The sequence below is a fragment of the Lepisosteus platostomus genome, chromosome 24, assembly GCF_059453375.1.
Source record: "Lepisosteus platostomus isolate fLepPlt1 chromosome 24, fLepPlt1.hap1, whole genome shotgun sequence".
NCBI lineage: Eukaryota > Metazoa > Chordata > Actinopteri > Semionotiformes > Lepisosteidae > Lepisosteus > Lepisosteus platostomus.
The window spans coordinates 17,419,043-17,438,451 of NC_142634.1; the positions used below are offsets into that span (position 1 = coordinate 17,419,043).

Consider the following 19,409-nt stretch of genomic DNA (forward strand, 5'->3'; position numbering starts at 1 on the left):
AACAATAAAAAAAGAATACATACTAAAGGATACTGAGCAAGCAAGAATTGAAATGACAGAAAAGGTCGACAATGCTAACAGACTCCCAAATCCTTGTGCGCATTCTCTCTTTGCTTTGTTTAGCTTCTTTTCTTGACAAGCACCTTTCCCTCACAAACAGAATGACTTTGAAGAACAGCGGGATTCAGACACAGTGACTGAGACGGAGCTGTGTGTGAATCATAGCCCAGCACAATCTTGTTTACCGCCAGCTTTGCAATTTCTCAATCCTAAGAGGGGAGGAGCTGCATTTTCTCATTCACACAAAATAAGAACAACACATCCTGAAGCCCTGAGTAACCAGAGAAAGATGACCCCCTTAGAGAAATGTCTCATTAAAAGGTCTTTCATCCAGCATGAGACGAACTGCTGATGTTTGGAAGGATAAAGGGAAGGCAGAGACTTTTCTCAAATATTGCCCGAGTTACAATGATTTCCTTAGGAGTCAGTGCATAGGGTCTTTGAAATTGCGTGAAAAGAACTCGACCCTAACACTTTTCTGAAGAGCTGGCTCCCAGCTTTGTGCCTACTGACACAACTCTGGGATTTTAATGCTTTGTCCTATCATTTGAGCTTGCTTGTCCATTGTGGCCGTGACTTGTGTCCGCTGAAATGGTACACGTCTGACCTTTTCATAACAGGTTGGAACTGTGATCTGACAAAGAGCAGAATTACAGTAATGCCAGTCTTACCTGATTAGAGACAGAACACTCATGTGGTACAATGGGAGGATTAGAGGGAACAATTGAGCAGCCCGATACACAACAATACACAGTCACACACATATTGCCGGAACAAGCAGCTCGTTATGGTAAAGAGCCCATGTGAGACCAACATTCGTTATTTCTTTTCTTTTGGAGCATCCCTCCAGTTCACATACACCAACATTATAGAAGGCTGAAGTAGTTCAGGCGGGCGGCTGCGTCAGCATGCAGAGGTTGCAATGGAAGGTAAAGGTTTATTCCCTGCTGAAAAGAGAAGAAAGGAAACGCAACGTTTCGGGTGTGCTCACACCCGAAGAAGGCTGCACAGCCGAAACGTTGTGTTTCCTTTCTTCTCTTTTCAGCAGGGAATAAACCTTTACTTTCCATGATATCAGGTTCTTTAGGATTCAGATGCTGTAGTTTAATGTCCAGCCATTTTGAAACAAGGTGTGACTTCATACAGAGTTTATGTATTTGACATCAAAGCACCACAAAGAGTATGTGTGTATTTGGATTTACCCAGATTGTCCAAGTATCACAGATTATAATAATGGAGTCTGACCTTGAGAATAAGGCAAAGCCTCATATATATATATACTTATTTTAATACCATAATGTCCTAGAGGAAACAGAACCAATCTACTCTATTTAGGTGTTCCCATTTTAGTATTAGAAAATAATTGTTATTACTTGTTTTAATGTGAATATTTCCAAAGCCCCTTGAAATAGAGTTAACTGTGAAAATCTTGTGTGCAAAATAAACAAATGTCTTGAATGATGGATTCGTGTTCAAAGCCATCTTCAGAATGTCCATATCATGCTTTCACTTCAGAGTTACGCCTTGCAGTGTGTTAAGACATTTCAGGTTGAGAGCCCATCCAGATATACTTTCAACTCACTGAAGTGAAGAAGTCAAAGCTGTCTTACCATTAAGCCCTAGAAGATGGGGCTCAGCTCAGGTGATCTCTGTATCGCCTTGTTGGGTGTGTGTCTGTACTGCTGTAAATCACAGTTCACAGTAAATCAATTTGAAATGCACAGTCAAGGCACAGGAAAATCCTAGTAAAAACACCTAAAGTTGAGAGATTTACAAAACTAGATATCAAGGTGCCCACATGGCTAAGGATTTCTCAAGCTTATGCAAGGAGCCCCCAGAGAGAGTGTCTGCAGCCTCAATCACAACAGGCGGCTCTGAATCCAGCATTGTTTTACATTTGGGCTCACCTATATCTTCCAAACTAAATGTAGGCCTTCAATATAAAGTAATTTGTCTTATTTACAAGCATCCAAGGAGCGATAGATTTAATATCTTTATTCCTTTTGCAGAAATGGCTTTATAAATTGCAAGACCCGCAGGTTGGTGGTTTTGAAAGACCACCTTAAACATTAAATTGGTCAGAAATAAATATGCTTTTTAACAAGCCCGTATCTTCATTTTCATTGAAAGTAAACCACTTTTCCTGCTGTAAAGTGACTTGTCTGGTTACCCCTGTCTGTATTTGCCTGTGAAAGGATCAAGCCTCCAAGCTGCAGAGACAATGTATCGACCGAGACCTCCTGCTGTTTGGTTTTCTAGTATTGATCCATAACAAATGTGGAAAGCATGGTGGCAGACACAAGGATGTGAGGAAATTCTCACTTGTTAGTTGTCTTCCTGGAAGAGATGCACACCACACCCAGTACAGGATGATAAACCTGCTGGATCGGTTCTTTTAGATGTGAGAGGAGAGAGGAGCGGTTGAGGAGAACAGCATGTTCATTGGACTTCATTAACACCATCACAAAGATTGATAAGTGACCCTGAGCCTTTTCCACCCATCCCTTTTCTAACTGCTTCAATCAATTCTGGGTCGCATGGGGACTGGAGCCTGTCCTGGCAAGGAACGGGCACAAGGCAGGGCACACCCTGGTTGGGACACCAGTCCATCCCGGAGCACATGCAAAAACACACACCATTTTTCCTATTTTCCTATTTTCCTGATTTTTCCTAGAAGCCAATTAACCTGCCATCATGTCTTTGGACTGGCTTTCCTGTGTGAGCTACTGGTTTACCACATTTCCAGCCTATACTGTTCTCATGCAGGGTGTGCTGTTCATGAAATCATGCTTTGTTTGGGTTCATCTGCAGTAAGCGCCTATGATTTGCCCTCTTCTCAACTCAAGTAACCAGTGTAACCTGTAATGTAGTGTCTCCCCTGTGGAAATGTCCTACTATTCATTTGCACTGGATTTTTACAACTTTTGTGTGTGGTGACCTTGTTCAATAATGTGCTACTTGTCACGTGGAAGGCAAAGGCTTTCTCCTTGCACAAGTTGCTGTTTACACAACATAAGAACGGTTATTAAATACGGTTGGTATCTGAAATTCCCTGAATGCATCTGGCTGGTCTCTGATGGAATTAGTGTAGATCGGTAGCTCCAGCCGGCCTTCCCTTGGAATCGTTTAAAATGCACAGGCAGCTGTTTCTTCAGAAATCAGTATCTACTCGCACTATACTGCATTGCCAAGGGAGGGGTCTAAAGGACTGAATGTAGGAGTGAATCCCTGGAAATGAGCTGTGTGGAAATGACTGTTACAGACAGCCTCAGTGCAGCATTATATTATAGGGATCAGGAAAGGGGAGCAACCACCCTTGTGTGAAAATTTACATTGCAGGTAGTAAAAATAGGCTCCTGATAAAAATAACCATGTATCCTCCCACTGCCGAACAATGGGGATCGTCAAGACACACAGGGCTCTGCAGAGACTGTGGCGTAAATGTGTCATCCTGCGCTTGTATTTCTTGACCTCCAACACTGGAGGAGCCTTGTGTTCCTGTTGTTCGCCGCTGTCCTGATCTTATCGTTCTGGGTGTTGGTGCTGCAAGGGTCTGCTGGGACAGACAGGACAGAGTCAAGAGAAAGGGAATACGAAGTCCTGCTGAGGGATATCCTGTCTTTCTGCAGCGCCAGGTTGCTGTGTAGCAGCTACAGTCAGTGTCTCTTCCCCAGGTGTGCGATTAATTACTGGAACTGCTGCAAAGAAGATCTTAAAGAACAGGACGGAAGATCACACACCTCCCAGTGAAAACAACAAAACACAAACATTCAACAAAGACAAATGCTGTTGACTTCCCGATCAAATGAGCAATGGTGTGCGTATTTACTGGAAGATCACATTATTGTCATTGACGACGCACGTTTAAAACTGAGCACAAGAAGCAATGTTTTAGACAGAGAGACTGTGGGAGCCAGGAGCAAGCTGCCCACTGCCATATTGTTAAAGACGATACCTCTCAGATCAATTGGCAGCTAGAAGCCAAATGAGCTTGATGTACAGAATAGTTTGTTAGCTTTCTTATGGTCTTGAAATATAAAGGTAAATAAGCAAATAAAAGGTTTTGTATACCAAGGCAGAACCTTCTCAATGTTAAGAATTGCGAGTTAAAAAGTGTTGTAAAGACCAGGGTCTGATCTGAAAATATTTTGCTTTGGTCCCGATCATTCCCTGAAAATTCTGAAGAACATTTCTTGTTGTTTGGCAACAGTCATGATTTCTCTTGCCTTCTTGCCACCGAAACAGGAGAGAAGAGGTTCTTGTACAAGTGCATGTTGTGTGCAGAGAGGATGTGCTTTCTAAAATCTCATTCTAAAACAGATCACCCGCTCTGCACATAAAGCCTCTCTTCACCGGATCTTCCATTCTCACTGCTGTGCTGGATGTCTCTCAGAACACTCCACGGCTCCTGTTATCGACCTCAATGAAGCTCCTGTCATTGCTCAGCTCAACTTAAGAATGCCAGTTCAACTGAACACATATACTGTGCCCATTGCCGATAGACAATCAATCTGTGTCAGTCTGTCTGCCTGCGTTTGTCAAAGGCCCATCAACAAATCTGTGCTGAGAACGTTTTAATTTCTTTCTGTCCATGAATTGTAGATATGAATTTGGAACTTACGTTATTATAGTGCAAAAAAAATAACAACAGACCTGGTTTCTCCAGGAGGTTTCCATCTCATTTCTACAAATGTTTAAAACAAAGACCTTGTTTTCATTTCCTTCCTGTTGGTTTGAATGCCTATGGGAGAGGGAGTGTGCATATCGAAAAGAGCTGCGCATCACACCAGTATGCAAAGACTTTGTATTGTACATCACCCTCGTATCTGTCTCTTTGATAGAAGGTTTTGGAATAATTATCAGTAAAAAGCCAGTTTGCCAATAGTTCTTTTGGCTAAACAATAATTGCTACTGCATCTTTAATAGCATTATATATCATGGTGAAATTACACGTAATGCACCTAAAATTTTTCTACATTGAACTATAAATAAAAAGGCTATAATTTTGTTAAAACCTAAACTAAGTTCTTTTAAATACATTATAACATATTGCAAACGATTATTTGAATGCAAATCCTTTGTTTTAACTCCAATGAAGACATCACCACTTGTTTTTTTCTTCCAGGGAGAACACAGCTGTGCAATATGAAAAGGGTAATGCGGTCAGTTCACTTGGGACAATAGGAAAATTTGGAAGGTCTCCTTTGTACATTTGCAAGTGTATGGATTATAACGTGTTGGATCAGTAATGGACAGAGAGGGTCTGATTTCTTTAGATTAAGATCTGTTTTATTAGTATAAATACAAACTAGATCTGCAGATACTTTGTTCAGTTTTCAAAGGCCTACTGATCCAAGTGAAATGTAGATCGCTTGTTTGTCCATGAAAATGCCCTTTTACTCTATGCCTGGCAGTGTCACATTCTTTTGTCACCACAACTGTTTATTGAACTCGGCACATTTCCACAGCAGGGTTATATGTTTTTGGAGGGTTTCTAGGTCTATTTAAAGCAACAGTACCTGAACAGCTAGTAGGAAATGGATCCAATTAAGCCTCCCCATAGGGAGCTGATCTATATCAGTGGGGCTCAGAATTAAAACCCCCTGACAAACCAGTCTTCCAGGACGAGGTTACCCCATACACACCAGCACATTCATTTCAGGCCACACGCTATAAAAACACAGAGCAAACAGCAGAGAATAGGCACTGGGCCTAGAACAGATGCAGCTCTCGTGGATTAGTCTAGCAAGCTTCAAAACCACACCTTCCCTCTTGGCCAGTTCTGTGCCACAGCTGACAAGTGACACAGCCCAGTTCTGAACCAGCAACCTCTGCACCACAGGGCCTAGCCTGTTCTCTGAGCAGATAGCCTCCCAAGAGTTCCTGAAACTCCATTTTGAACATATTTTATCTAAAGCCTTTGTTGTCCAGTCATGTCTAATTGCAGATTATACCAGAAAGGCAATGGTGTTACTATCATTCACGCCTAAACTGAAGTTTAAGCCTGAATTTTATTCAATTCGTTCTCTGCTGTGGTTCAGAATCCATCTGCATGAACAATGATACATACTGTCTGGATAACATTTTGTATACAAGGCAGGTAAAATGTTCCAATTGCAGGAGTTTAATTCTACAAATTGTTCGTCCTATCCACTCGTTCTAAATATGTCGCTGTTCTGCAACAAATGTAATAAGGCAGAGAGGAAGTCAACAGAAAAATGCATCACTAGTACTGACGGCCTGGATACTGTCCAGAGGAATGATGAAACCACCCCACACTGGCAGGACACATCGTCCCAACACACGCAGCAACACACTGAATAAGGCCTTTGGGAGAAGGACAGCAGAGAAGAGACGTTTCAAAGATGAATGGCAAGACATAAATCCCCTCCCTCCCTCCCCTGCGCCTCCCAGACTCCTACACACTTTTCCTCCACTTCTGGGTGCAGCAGTTAAATCTAGCGCCTCACCCCTCACCCCCTTCCTGACAGGTGCCCGCCATGAAAAGGCCTCCAGTGCAGAGATGGCGAGCTGTCAAGGCTGTAGAATAGAGGGAAGAGAGAGGGAGAAAAGAAGTTGGGGTGGGGGGGGAGGAGGGCAGTTGATGGATAGAAAGGGATAAACTGTGCAGCTGCTCCTCGGCAGCACGCGCCGAAAATCAACAGGACGTTTTCTGTGAAGGCAGGCCTAGTGAGAGCCTGGGTTCCCCCCCCAGCCTTGCTCTCACGTTCTCAGTCCCTTCGCAGCCCTGTGTTCACTTTGAATCAAAGGCGCAGTTGTGGTCTGCAGCAGACTGGAGCTGCCGGGACTCCCAGCGGGAGACGGCGCCGCCTGCTGGTCAGAGCCCGGAATTGCAGCCCCAGAAAGCCTCAAGCCCAGGCAGCGTGGGAGCCAGGACAGGCCGGCAGGCTTAGCCGCACCCAGGGGGCAGACATTATGAGCCACGCCTCCGATTAAATGACCGGAGTCGGTGAGTAAAGGCGAACTTCACACCGTGTCGCGCAGCTCACCTACAGTGTAACCCAGGCGTCAACAATGACGTGTCTGACAACGGGCGGTTCAAGAACCTTATTATCCGTTTCACAGACAGCCTTGTAAGTTTAAAAAACATTGTAAATATCCGGCTTGGGCGTCCAATTTTGGATGATAGATGTTCCGTGAGAAATTCTCTAATCTTCGATCATATGTCAATTTCACCTGGTTCGGCATCAACACAGAAACCCTACAGATTCAATATCTCTGTCATTCTGTGTCATACCTACACAATCAAAGTTAAACTGCTCATTGCAAGCATCACACTCCACCTTTTTTTGGCTGTTAGGAGATTTATGGATGCAGTTTACACCTTTTCAAAACATTGCCAGTCAACCACTCTGTGCCTAAGAACCATTTTTTTTATTGTACGCTTACTCCGTGTCACAACTATGGTTTTGGCCACAATAGTATGATCTTCAGTGTCGGTATTACTTTGGTTGGGATCACGGTTGTTGTTGACACTTTTCCCTGTTCATCACTGCGCGGTCCCAGTCTGGGAACAGCAAGTGGTTCTATAAAGCAACTTTAGCAGAGACACTTATCTGAGAAAACCATGGTGATGTCCTATTAACTGAGGATCTGTAGAATAGATTTGAAATAGTTTTGAAGTGGCACAGATTTTTGTGTGGCTGAGAGGGGAGTTAGACCACTCCCTGCACCATCACTGCACGGTCCCAGTCTGGGAATGGGAGGTGCTCTATAAACCCCAGCAGCTTTAGCAAAGACACTTATCTGACAAAAACAAGGTGATTTTCTATTAGCTGAGGGTCTGTGCAATAGATTCCACCCACCTTTGGAGAGGCACAAATTTTCCCCATCCAATTGTGCACTGCAGTTTTCTAGAGGTGATCCACCCAGACCAACAATATTAATAAATACTTGAAACGGAATGAAGAAGGGTGATTTGCTGTTGGCTGACTGTCTTAACATTGTATGTCTCACCATTGGTGGTGCAAAAAAACGTTTTTGTCCCTGGTTATAGTTTAAAATAACGTTTGAATTTAAATATAATAAAGGATTTGATTTAATAACAAATTACAGATACAGCTCCTTTAAAAGCTTGCATCTTAAAACCCTTTTCACTGAACAGAAAAAAAAAACATGTCTATGAAAAAATATAGCAATGACAATTTTTACAGTAGTATAAATGGAAGAAAGGTGCTGTAAAATTAATACAAAAATTATAATCTTAGATTTGTCAAGCGTGGAGATTAGTGGAGGCGATTTAAAATGAAAAAAGGACCCTCTCAAATTTTAGCTGAATTTTCAAGGAATTACAGTTAACCATGAAGAAATAACAAAGCAGGTGTTTCAGCTGCTTGTCACTTCGGCTAATGTTGCTATACTGCTCATATGTTACTGTGGTAGCTGAAAGTCTTTTACTTTGATTGAAATTCGACTATTTGCATACACTTCCGGATCATTCGTGACGCTTAGTGTAGCATTTCCGGGTTACGGACGAAGCGCCGAGAGACAGAAGAGGGTGAATCGTACTTTATCTCTGACCTGATTTATCTGTCAGCTTCGCTCATACACCGGTGTTGCAGTACAGTGCAGGCACTGCTGCCGTCCAGCCTGGTGAGTTGCCCTTTAACCCTCTTTTTGCTGTGTTTGGGGCAGTGGGGTGGGAAATAGGGGATTGTGAGTTTCCTGAAATCAGATCTGACAGCCTCTGTAAACATCAAGACATCACGCACCGGCATTTGCGGAAACTCCGGGAAGCAAGCAAAAGTTGTCTGCGCAGATAGCAGTGAAACGCCGGAAAGAAAGACTCCAAGGAAAAACAGGCTGTTTTTCTCTTTAAATTGCATTTGAGATCCGGGGGAGAAAATGTCTGGGTTTGATCGATTTTATTTTCTATGTCATTAAAAATGATTGTACAACAACAGGGCATCACTCACTTTCGGTGCCTAGGGCGGCGGGTATGAAGCCTATTTGAAAACTAATTAAATATGGAAAACTTAAATAAAGATAACTAGTCTAGTAAATAACCTGTCTCCTACAACGAGATTGCATACGGGCGGCGATTGGTGTAATCTTGGCCTCAGCTTTGTGCAGGTTTTATACAACGAAAATATTTTTGAAGAGTATTTTATATCTTCGATTTTCGTTGAGATAACGATTATACGCGTTGCTGTCTTCGTTCGTTAATTACTTTTATTGCATTAAGAAAATTGCATTGCTGACACGATTCCAGAGTGCTGCCACTGTCCAGAGATTAAACCCTTAAACCGAATTTACAAATACAAGTACAACCAGAGGATCAAAAACAGGTACAATAGAAAAAAAAACAAACAGAAAAAAAACATTTAACCGCCAGAGGTCATGAAGTCAATCATGTGATCAAATTGTATTTTTTACATCTATCATATGTTCTTGCTTTATTATCTCTCACATTTTGTATAGAATTGAAATAGTGTTTCAGCTCCACCTCAAAAGTACTAAAAAGGGGATTATTAGACCATTTAGATGTTTGGATGTGAAATTTACCCAGAATGACTAATAAATTGACTATAAATAAATGCTCTTTTTCCACATTTTCTGCTAAACAGTACAATAAAATATCAAAATCCTTAAATCTAAAAAACACCTTTAACTGCCTGCAAACAAAACTCTGCAAGTCCGTCCAAAACAACTTCACAAACACACACCTAAATAACGCAAATAAGTGCACAAAAGATTCCCTTTCAGCCCGACAAAAAACACACAGATCATCCTGCTCAGGTTTAAATTTAGAGAGCACTAATTTAACTGGATAAAACTTATGAACAATTTTAAAAGATATCTCTAACTTTATTTGTAATACCTATCAAATAAATATCCCAATATCTATCAGGAGTTGTCCAAACTAACGTCCAGTTTATATTTTCAAATATTGCATTCCAAAAAGATAAACCAGAAGGGATAAGATGGGGTTTACAAAGATTCCTTATATGAGTATTGTTACATTTCTTATCCTCTCTTCCTGTAAATCTGAGGCATCTAGCGAGCAAGGCATGACTTCAGGCTGTCCTGTGACGCAGTTATGCTCTAGGTATTGCCCTACTTATAGTACACTGTACGCTCAGCATTTAAGCTTCCCATGTGTTACTTAACCCATAACCTGGTGTTTTTGCTCTGGATTTTAGTTTTGATTCAATTCAGTTTATTTATCTGAGGACAAAGCTTACCACTTGTGAAACTACAGTTCGCTGTGACATTAACAAGCCGTGCCCCCTGTTTCCAGGCCAGGAGGAATGTGGGCGGAACCCAGGGGAATTCACGTGGACCAGTCGGAGCTGCTGTGCAAAGATGGCTGCGGTTACTACGGCAACCCCGCGTGGCAGGGCTGCTGCTCCAAGTGCTGGCGAGAGAGGTCTCGCAGGGCGCAGGCCTGCAGGCAGGACAGCAGGTAGGGCCCGTGGTGGACCGCACTGTCCAAGCACACGTCCAGGGGCCGTGTCCCCGAGCCCTGCGTCGCACGACTCGAAAAGAGTCGTTTTCAGGAAGCTTTCAGTGGTGGATCACCTCCCTTCTTGCATGTTTCTGTGTTCTTGTGAAAACATTCTAAAGCTCGTGATAAAAAAAGTGCTGCTTTTCCTCAGCTGCAATGCTGTTGACCACCTGCAGCTGCTCCCAAATTCTTGGCACGATATGTGCACACGATGTGGACTAACTGGATTGTGCAGATGGTATTTGGTGGGATCTGTTCATTCTTCAGGGCTTGGCGGTTGTTTTGAATGTACAAATGTTGGTTAAATACCGAGCTTAATGGTTTCCTATGGAATTGCATCTCACATTCACTTAAAAAAAAAAGAAAAATAGGTCAATCGCAGTGAACTTGTAGATTTGTTACAGAGCTGCGTACTAAGTTGAGTATTACTGGTATGGAACAGTCTCAGCACCATCCCCAGCTGCACACTCAAGTGCAACAAAAAAACCTGTGGAACAAGGTTGGAGACCAGCTGATCCTGTTCTCAGTACAGCGTGAAGAAATAGAGAATAGTTGAATTATTCAGTCCAGTGAACTATTATGTGGGTCATCGTTAAGATATATTTATTACGGTCTCTCACATATATAGATGGACGGTGTTGGATATTTGATATGATCCCTGCTCCCCTCTAGGTTTTTAGTAAAGAAATGTACACGTTTGTACGCTGAAATCCTCCAGATGAGAGCATGCAGCTAGCCATGAAGCCAGAACAGCAGCTCTGGGTTTAAATGTGATCATGTACTTTGTCACACTGACTTACATTTTCATTTCTAAATGATATGGAAACACCTAAGGCGCAGGAGAGAACACAGGGATTTTTTTTTGTGATAAGCTACATTTATGTGTAAGCAGTTCCTACTTGTCCTCTCCTAATTTTCCGCCTGTGTTGACCCTACTTACCCCCAGAACAAGATTTGTGTGTTGCCCTTTTCAGGTGTTTTTAAAGCACGTCTGTTAGCTTGGATATGTTTTGACTGTACGTTTGGACAGCAGGGTGGTGCTGTGGTCAGCAGTGCTGCCTGGCAGAGCTGGGGTCCTGGTTCGGTTCAAGGAGAGCTTCTACGTGGAGTTTGCCCTGCCTGCGTTCTTGTGGGTTTCCTCCAGCTGCTCCGGTTTCCCCCCGCAGTCCAAAGACCTGCTGCTGGGACAAGCTGCTAGGCTTCTGGGGAAACGGGCCCTGGTGTGAGCGCGTGTTTGTGTCTGTGTGAGGGACTGGCGACCTGACTTGCATTTGTTCTTGTCAGGATGGGCTCCGGCTCCCCTCAACCCTGCATTGGAGAAAGATGACATCATTCTGTATCCCTCCATTGCCGTGTTCTTATAAGGAGTGTATTTATCTCTTGTGCATTAGAGAGATTGGGGTTCACGTGTGCACTAATTGATTGTGTGTACATGTGAGCTTCAGTGCGCAGCCTGTGTACATTTGAAGAAAGCATGTGCTTTTGGTACAAGGTGACAAGTGAAAAGAGACCATTGGGCTCATCATTTGTTTAGTTGCTAGTACAGCATTGAACATCATCTCATTCAGCCCTTTTTTAAAAGATCCCAGGGAATCTGTTTCATGTATATGGCTAGGTTCTCTGTTCCAAATACCTTCCACCCTTTCTTCTTGTTCTCCGATACTTATTTTGCTGGTTTGGTTTGCCCTGAATTAATTTCCTGCCTAGATTTTGCCAGTACTTTACAGCAATGAATGTGCATCTATTCCCCTTGTCGTCTTCTGTTTTAAAAAGATTCCCGTTTGTTTAGGATGCGCTCGTTCCTTCTGACTTCCCGTGGCTGGTGTGCCCTGGGGTGTGTAGATCTTCGCTCTGCGATGGCTAAGTCTGTGTGGGGTTGCTGTTTTGTGTCCGCAGCCCTAGCCCCGGTGTGGAAGGGGGCTCAGCCATCACCTTCTCCAAGTTCGAGGAGAAGAAGAGCACAGAAAAGGGGCGACGAGTCAACACCATGAAGAGGCTTTTCTGGGGCCCTTCTTCCTCTCCGAAGAAACCCAACGGTGAGATGGTCCTCTACATACACAAAGGCATCATCTTCTCAAAATGAGCCACAGGCTTTTAAATTCACCCATCACCTGACTAGTAAACTAAGGACAGTGGTTGTTTCACAGATTTCCTGTGAACTCTAGTTTGGCTCTGAAGTGGGTGTCAGTTGTGCTGTGTTGTTTTTATCAATGGGCGGCTCTCTGAGCCTGGGCTTTACCAGTCAAGCTCCTTCATCCCCTTGCAGGGTTTTCGGTTTTACTAATATCTGTCTCCTCTCTGTCCCCAGAGCCCACAGAGAGCCAGTCTGCTGCCCTAAAGGCGTTTCAGAGCCTCCAGCCCGGAGACTTTACTAATTTCCTCAAGCTGCTGCGCAAGCCGTTCTCCCAGAGCCTGCAGTCGCGCTGCACGGCCTTCGTCAACACGATGGAGGCCTACCATGTAATAGCCCCTCTCACCGACTACCTGTCTCTGTCCACGTCTCTGCCAGTCTCCCATCTGTATTTCTGCTCCCAGACTGCCTGTCACTCACAGCCTGTCTCCTGCCACCTCTCACCCTCCCCACTCTCTCCTTCCTCCTCTAGCCCACTGTGCCCCAGGTCTGCTAACGCTTTGTCCAGTGCCCTCTCACACTGCTTCTCTGAGAAGGTGAGGCAGCAGACCTCTTTCTAGTGTCGCTGAGATGAAGAGCTTAGAACCTGGAAGAACTTGGCATTGGCTGATCCCCTGTCTGTCTCTTTGTAGGATCTGCCGGTACAGAAACAGTCGGATCTGGTGCAGGATTTTTATCAGAGTATCGCCGGACACTTCAGCAGTGAGTAAAAAGCAGTTGGAGGTGTATAATACAACTTGTGTATCTTATGGTTGGCCCCCATTATTTAACTAAAGAACAACTGACTGGTCTCATGTGCTGTGTGTCTGACGGGACTGAATGGCCTTATGTATAAACTGTCTTGTTTGGTTGATTGTCAGTAGCGTATTGACGCAAGGGCCATTTTTTGCAGGAAATTGGCCTGGATGTGTTTGATCCACAGTTTTTGGTATAGTGGAGATTTGGGATTTGTTCTGGTCAAGAAAGGGATAGAAGTCTTTTTCGTGCTGTTCTAGTCTGCCGTTTTGCCTGTACCCATAGAGAGAGACTGACCGACTGAACCCAAAGGTTCTGTGGAGCACAGAACCGATACGTGTGAGAGGAATGCCTGTTGCTCGCCTGAAAGAGCGCTTGGCCGTGGCTTGGTTGTGCACATGCAGTGAGCTGGAGGAAGGGTGTGGGATTCCCTCAGGCTTGAGCTGCTGCCCCCCCTCTGTCCTGCAGGCCTCTCCGAGGAGCAGACGGTGCAGATGATGGAGCACATTGAAAAGCTGATCATGACGCGTCTGCACAAGTGGGTGTTCTGCCATGACAGCTCTGACGATGAGCAGAAAGACCTGGCCCTGCAGAGGAGGATCCGGTGAGACTCGGACCACAGACCTGGAAGCCCGCTGAGTACAGCTCAGTAACAGTCATCCTTTTATAGGCTGTTGTTCAGAACAGATGCTGAAAATCCCAGAATACATCACCAAGTGGACAGCTAATCCTCTGGAGGAAATTTACATAAATAGGCTGAAATTATTCTCAAAATCTCATTCAGGCTTACAGGGTGAAGAAGGAAAGATATCATTCCTTAGGCCATGTGGGTTAAAACAAAATTTGTATCTCAGATTGCATACCTGCTAAACCACTGAAGGTTAGGCCCAGAGTCCAGAAAATCACCACATGAGTTTTTCTAATGAGGTGGACTATAATTGGACAGAGGTCTTTCCTTCTGTATTAGGTTTAGGAATGTCTGAAGCAGCCTTTTACTATTACATCTACACTGCCTAACTAGTTACTAAGCTGATCTTTGCCACTGCTATTTCCACAGATCTCTCAGCTGGGTGACCCCTCAGATGCTTCGTGTTCCCATTAAAGAGGAGAGGTTAGAGGTCAACAGTGACCCCCTCCTGCCTGCAATCACAGGTGAGTTACCTTTTAATTTCTCACTGATTAATAACAGAATATGGCTCTGTTGTTGTGCTCTGAAATGTATGTAGATGCTATGCCTTATGCTGTTCTGTCCTCACCATCTCCGTTCGATATCGTAGGCTTTTTCAATTATTTCATTCAGCTGGTACGTTCCATTGTGCTATTTTCAATTTATTTTTGAAGAACAACAGGGTAAAGTGCACACAAAACCAGACAGCTTTGTATAATAGTCTTTGACAGACGACCACGTGAAGGCCTGCACATTCATGGAACCCAGTGACCCCAGTGGCTCTCTACCAGTGTCAGACAGGATCAGGGCATCATGTCTGGCCAGGCAACTGAGCATGACTTTTCATTGAGCACATAAGTGATCTGTGCTCAAGAGTCCTGATTAAACTCACTTCCTGGAACGCCTTCAAATGTATCTATGCCTTGAATGTGTAAAGTCCTGAACACCAGGATCACCTGTCTTGTCAACACTTTGAGTAGCTGTCACTGTCCTACACGGGGCTGTAGCTAATTAGCCACTCTTATATTCTACCAATGGTCAGCATTGCTGCGTCACAATGCTGGGGCGCTGGGTTCAATTACAGGCCTGGGGTGCTGTCTGTGTGGAGTTTGCATGCTCTGCCCATGCTCTCTTGGGTTTCCTCTGGGTGCTCCAGTTTCTTCCACAGTCCAAAGACATACTGGCAGGTTAACGGGCTTCTGGGAATGCTGGCCCAGTTGTGAGTATGTGCATGTCCGGTCCAGGATGTATCTTGCCCTGTGCCTGTTCCTTGCTGGAATAGACTCCCCCTGAGACTCTGAATTGGAAGCAGAGATTAGAACATTAGTGGATGAAGAGATATTCTGAAAGTTCCCGAGCCCCAGTGGCCGTACGATGAAGGCGTTTCGCCCCCTGCTCTCGGCAGCGATAATCGAGATGGACGCCCGGCGAGCGCCGCAGGACAAGCTGGCCTGCGTCTCCAAGTGCAGCCAGAGTGTCTTCCGGGTGCTGGCCTCCTCCAGCTCGGAGCCGGCGAGCGCCGACGACTTCCTGTCCGGCATGATCCTGGTGGTGCTGAAGGCCAACCCGCCCCGGCTGCACTCCAACACGCAGTACATCACCCGCTTCGGCCTGCCGCACAGCCTCATGGCCGGGGAGTCCGGCTACTGCTTCACCAACCTGGTGAGTCCGGCTAAGGGCCCGCGGGCCTCTGCGCCAGAGCCTCCCCAGAGCCTCCCCAGACTGGCGCACGCCCGTCACTCCTTTGCCGAGACCTTCAGGAATCTCTTTCGAACGGGGCGTGGCGTGGCTCTGAGGGTCTGTATGGGTGGGGCTTCACTGGTGACGATGACGATGACGAACAGCTGAGTTTCTTTTACACCGAGCAGGGCTGATGCAAATAAGCCCCGGTTACTTAATCAAGTATTCACACAGACCGCCTTAGTTATGCCTTTTAGTTGAATTGATTGAACTAGGGGGGACTTTTTCACACAGGGACACTGGAAGTTGGATGACTGTTCATGAAATTAATGAAACAAGTACCAAATGTTGGTGTTATTTGTTCACTCAGACTGTCTGTATACATCATTAGGACCCACATGAAGCACTGTCAATATTCCGTAGGAAGAAAATGCAGGAAGGGGTGAATGCTTTTCACGAGACTTAATATGCAACAATAAAAATGAATGAACCACATGTGTACTGTAAGCAAGTCCTGTAAAAAAAAAACCATTTGACGTTCCTTCTATCATCTTGTGTATCATATGTCTGTCGCGTCCCGTCTGTTCACCCAGAAACTATTCTCCGCTCTCCCGGCAGTGCTGCGCTGTGGCCTTCATCGAGAAGCTGGACGGCCCGGCCCTGAACCTGAGCGCCGAGGAGTTTGAGGGGTACATGCAGGGCCAGCGCGTGGCCCCGCGGGAGGCGGAGACGGATTGCGAGGGGCTTCGGAGGGCCAGGAAGAACCGGCAGCTCCTGGCGGAGGTGGCGAGCCGGCAGGAGCAGCTGGCGGAGGGGGCGCAGGCCCTGCAGGCAGACCTGGCGCGGTGGGTGCAGGCGGTGCAGACGCAGGTGGAGGAAATCCAGGGCAAGGTCCCCCTGAACTTCACATGCACAGAGCCCCCGAGTCAGAGCTAGCTTCAGGGGCTTGCCTGCCTGGGCGTCTGACGTTCGAGGAACAGCCGTCGCTTCTGGAACTTCAGCCCCAGGTATTACTTTGGTAAAATGGGTTTACAAATTACTGGGCTGAAGTTCAAGGCTTTGGTGTTTGAGACCTTATTGTAACAGTTCTGTGGAAAACAGGAAACCAAGTAACACGGTTTGGTTTCTGCCTTCTGACTCAAGTGTTAGGTTTTGGCGACCAGCCCTTCAGCTGAGACTTTTGCAAACAGCAGTGTTTTATCTTCAGTCCATTGCCAAGAGTACCAGCTGTACCAGGGTGCAGGGTAACTCAATAGGTTTTCCTCGTGAAGGGCCGGCGCAGGGGGATGCTTCTCTGTGGTGGATCGGGCAGGCCTGAGGGGTCCTGCTACAGGGTAGCACTGTTCAGTAAACTCAGAGAGGTCTCATTGACAAATTTGTTTTCTCAGAGGCTGCATTTACTGCACGTTGAACATGTTTTAATTAGGAAAGTGTCAGCTGTGAGGTACCAGTAGTTCATTCTACAGCTGTACCTGCCTGCTTGCTTTCTCTGTGACATACCAATAAAGATGAGTATTTTGTTTTCTACTTAGTTATGAATATTTAAGTGATGGAAGTCTTAAGCAATACTTAAGAGTGGTTACTTCTCAGGTACCTACATCTTTGCACCTTTTTTCATTTTTCCCTTAATTAATGTCAGTTGAATCCTACGTGATCTTAGCCGCATATTTATTGTTTTTGTTTGTCAACTGTGAAGCACAGAAGTCTTTTGGCTGCTTAACCTAAACTGGCCTTTAAATAATCAGAATTGCTTCATTCCCAGGGCAGAGGGGAAGTAAAACATGCGCTGTAAAAGCAGAGTGGGTGTGGGTGAGTGTAGAAAGGGGAGTGGGTGTAGAAAAAAACCCCTCTTTCAGCAGCAGTCTGATACGTGTAGTGAAGTGCCATATTTATACAACGCAGAGCTTTAAAGTGCAGTATTCAAGAACTGTTATTTGATTGTAACCCAAAATAACCAATGCTTCCCTCTTGTGGTGGAATGCAAGTATTACAGCACTCAAGTAAAACTAAGAGACAGGTCTGTAATTTAAGGAACAGCTAATCAATTCTGCTAGTCTCATTTCAGCAGCCTCTTTCTTGTACTTTTTAAAATGAATCAGGGTGCTCAATAGAAGAACATGTCTAAATTATGTAGTTTGTAGTGGAGTAGAGAAAGTTTTAAACTTCTGATTTTTTTTTGTCTTTCCTCAAGCGCCTTTGCGTATAAACAATGAAGTCAGGACCTTCCACCTCGGTGCCTTTTCTTATGAAGCTGGTATTGGTATTAGACTGTGATGTCCTGTTAAAGTCTGTCTCTGAGTGTTAGCTCTGTGCTATGGGTGTTCCTTAACTTTATCCCACGTGTGTACTCAAGTTATGTAACTTAACAGGCCCGACCGTGGGTGGGAAAATGATTATTTAATAATTTGGTAAGCGATCAGAGGACAATCGCCTACCCCACCTATGGGTCCCAGACTCTGGGTTCTCAAGAGGCTCTGGAATAAATGTAATGTTCTCGTGAAAACAGCCACTATCTCAACCCAAATTCATGACGATAGAGTGCTTGGCAGCACTGCCTGAAAAACATACAGTAACTTCAGGTAGCTGGGACTCTAGCAACTATGAAATCTAGAAAGGAAAGCAGTGCATCACAACCCTTGTAACCATAGTGGTACAAGAACAAATAACTATTAACCAACTACTTGTATTTTGGAACAAGTTACAGTGTAAGCGTACTAGTGCTTTCTGAATTAATCTCCAGCTGCTGCAGGATGTTGTGTGCAGTTTCAGCAGGGCTAAAAAAGGAGGAGGTATACGGCAGATACTCGTGCAACTTTCTGGGGGGGTGGGGGGTGGGTTCACAATGATTGTGTTCAGTAAACAAAGCCTCTAGCACAAGTCCTTGTGTTGTGTACAAGCAGTCTGTGTAGTGCTTGTGATGTTTACTGGTGACATGAAGTTTTGAATAAAGCACATGAAGAACCGATATGAATGTGTATTAACAATAAATTCTTATTCTCTCGTGCCGTGTCTTTTGGAATTGTCACCCTATACTTTAAAATGCTTGCATCAAATAATAGAAATACCTGTGCCTCTGAACTTTTTTTCATGCACATTTGAACTGTTTCACCATATTTAGTTTATGCTGTTAAATGTTTTTTTGTTTTCATCCCTTTAATAATCATTCTAAATTGAGTTATGTTCTCAACTTGTTTCAGTACATTCCATGTCTTGAACATGTTTGCACATGGATAGAAGCTCCTTTCTGTTCCTTCTACAGTAGTTTTCCATGTGCATTTCATATCCAGAAACAGAATTACTGAAAATGTAAAGACTACCGTGTGCAGGACACATGCCCTATCATTTTGTTTTCAGAGCTGTAATTAAGATTTGTAAGCTGCATAATCACTTGTAAAACAGAAACAGGTTCCTGCCAACCCTGAAGCTGTCTAAAATACCTCTGGTTCTCTGGCAGTCACCTTTCCTTTCTCCTAAAAACTAAAGCCTATTTTTATCCAATAAACTATCTTCTCAAAATGTACAGAGTTGTCTTTTTAAGGAAAATCATAAAACAATGAGCATATTAAGTGAGGCCAGGTGAGCTGTTATACTGAAACACTAAGAAATCACACATGAAACTGATTCTCCCTCCTTAGAGTTTTTAGGTTTAGGGTTTTAACTTTTATAGC

The 19,409-nt window shown here is 44.4% G+C and overlaps 1 protein-coding gene across 2 annotated transcripts; it reads left to right on the forward strand.

Moving 5' to 3' along the window:
* Window positions 1-6,921: 6,921 nt before the first annotated feature.
* LOC148641810 (rab5 GDP/GTP exchange factor-like) lies at window positions 6,922-19,261 on the forward strand. 2 transcript variants are annotated; one of them, XM_088618440.1, is made up of 9 exons: window positions 6,922-7,030; window positions 10,322-10,486; window positions 12,425-12,564; window positions 12,837-12,988; window positions 13,292-13,361; window positions 13,863-13,998; window positions 14,452-14,546; window positions 15,467-15,723; window positions 16,360-19,261. In XM_088618440.1, exons 2-9 carry the CDS (start codon window positions 10,332-10,334, stop codon window positions 16,675-16,677), a joined length of 1,323 nt encoding a protein of 440 aa, XP_088474566.1. In that variant the 5' UTR covers window positions 6,922-7,030; window positions 10,322-10,331; the 3' UTR covers window positions 16,678-19,261. The 2 variants fall into 2 exon arrangements, with proteins under 2 accessions (XP_088474566.1, XP_088474565.1); XM_088618439.1 differs by lacking the exon at window positions 6,922-7,030 and adding an exon at window positions 8,534-8,673.
* The last annotated feature ends 148 nt before the right edge of the window (window positions 19,262-19,409 follow it).

Excerpts from the sequence above, each read along its gene's own strand:
- LOC148641810 (XM_088618440.1), top strand. The coding sequence starts at position 10,332 with ATGTGGGCGGAACCCAGGGGAATTCACGTGGACCAGTCGGAGCTGCTG. Across the intron at positions 12,989-13,291 it reads ACACGATGGAGGCCTACCAT|GATCTGCCGGTACAGAAACA; the intron begins GTAATAGCCCCT and ends GTCTCTTTGTAG. Across the intron at positions 13,999-14,451 it reads GCCCTGCAGAGGAGGATCCG|ATCTCTCAGCTGGGTGACCC; the intron begins GTGAGACTCGGA and ends CTATTTCCACAG.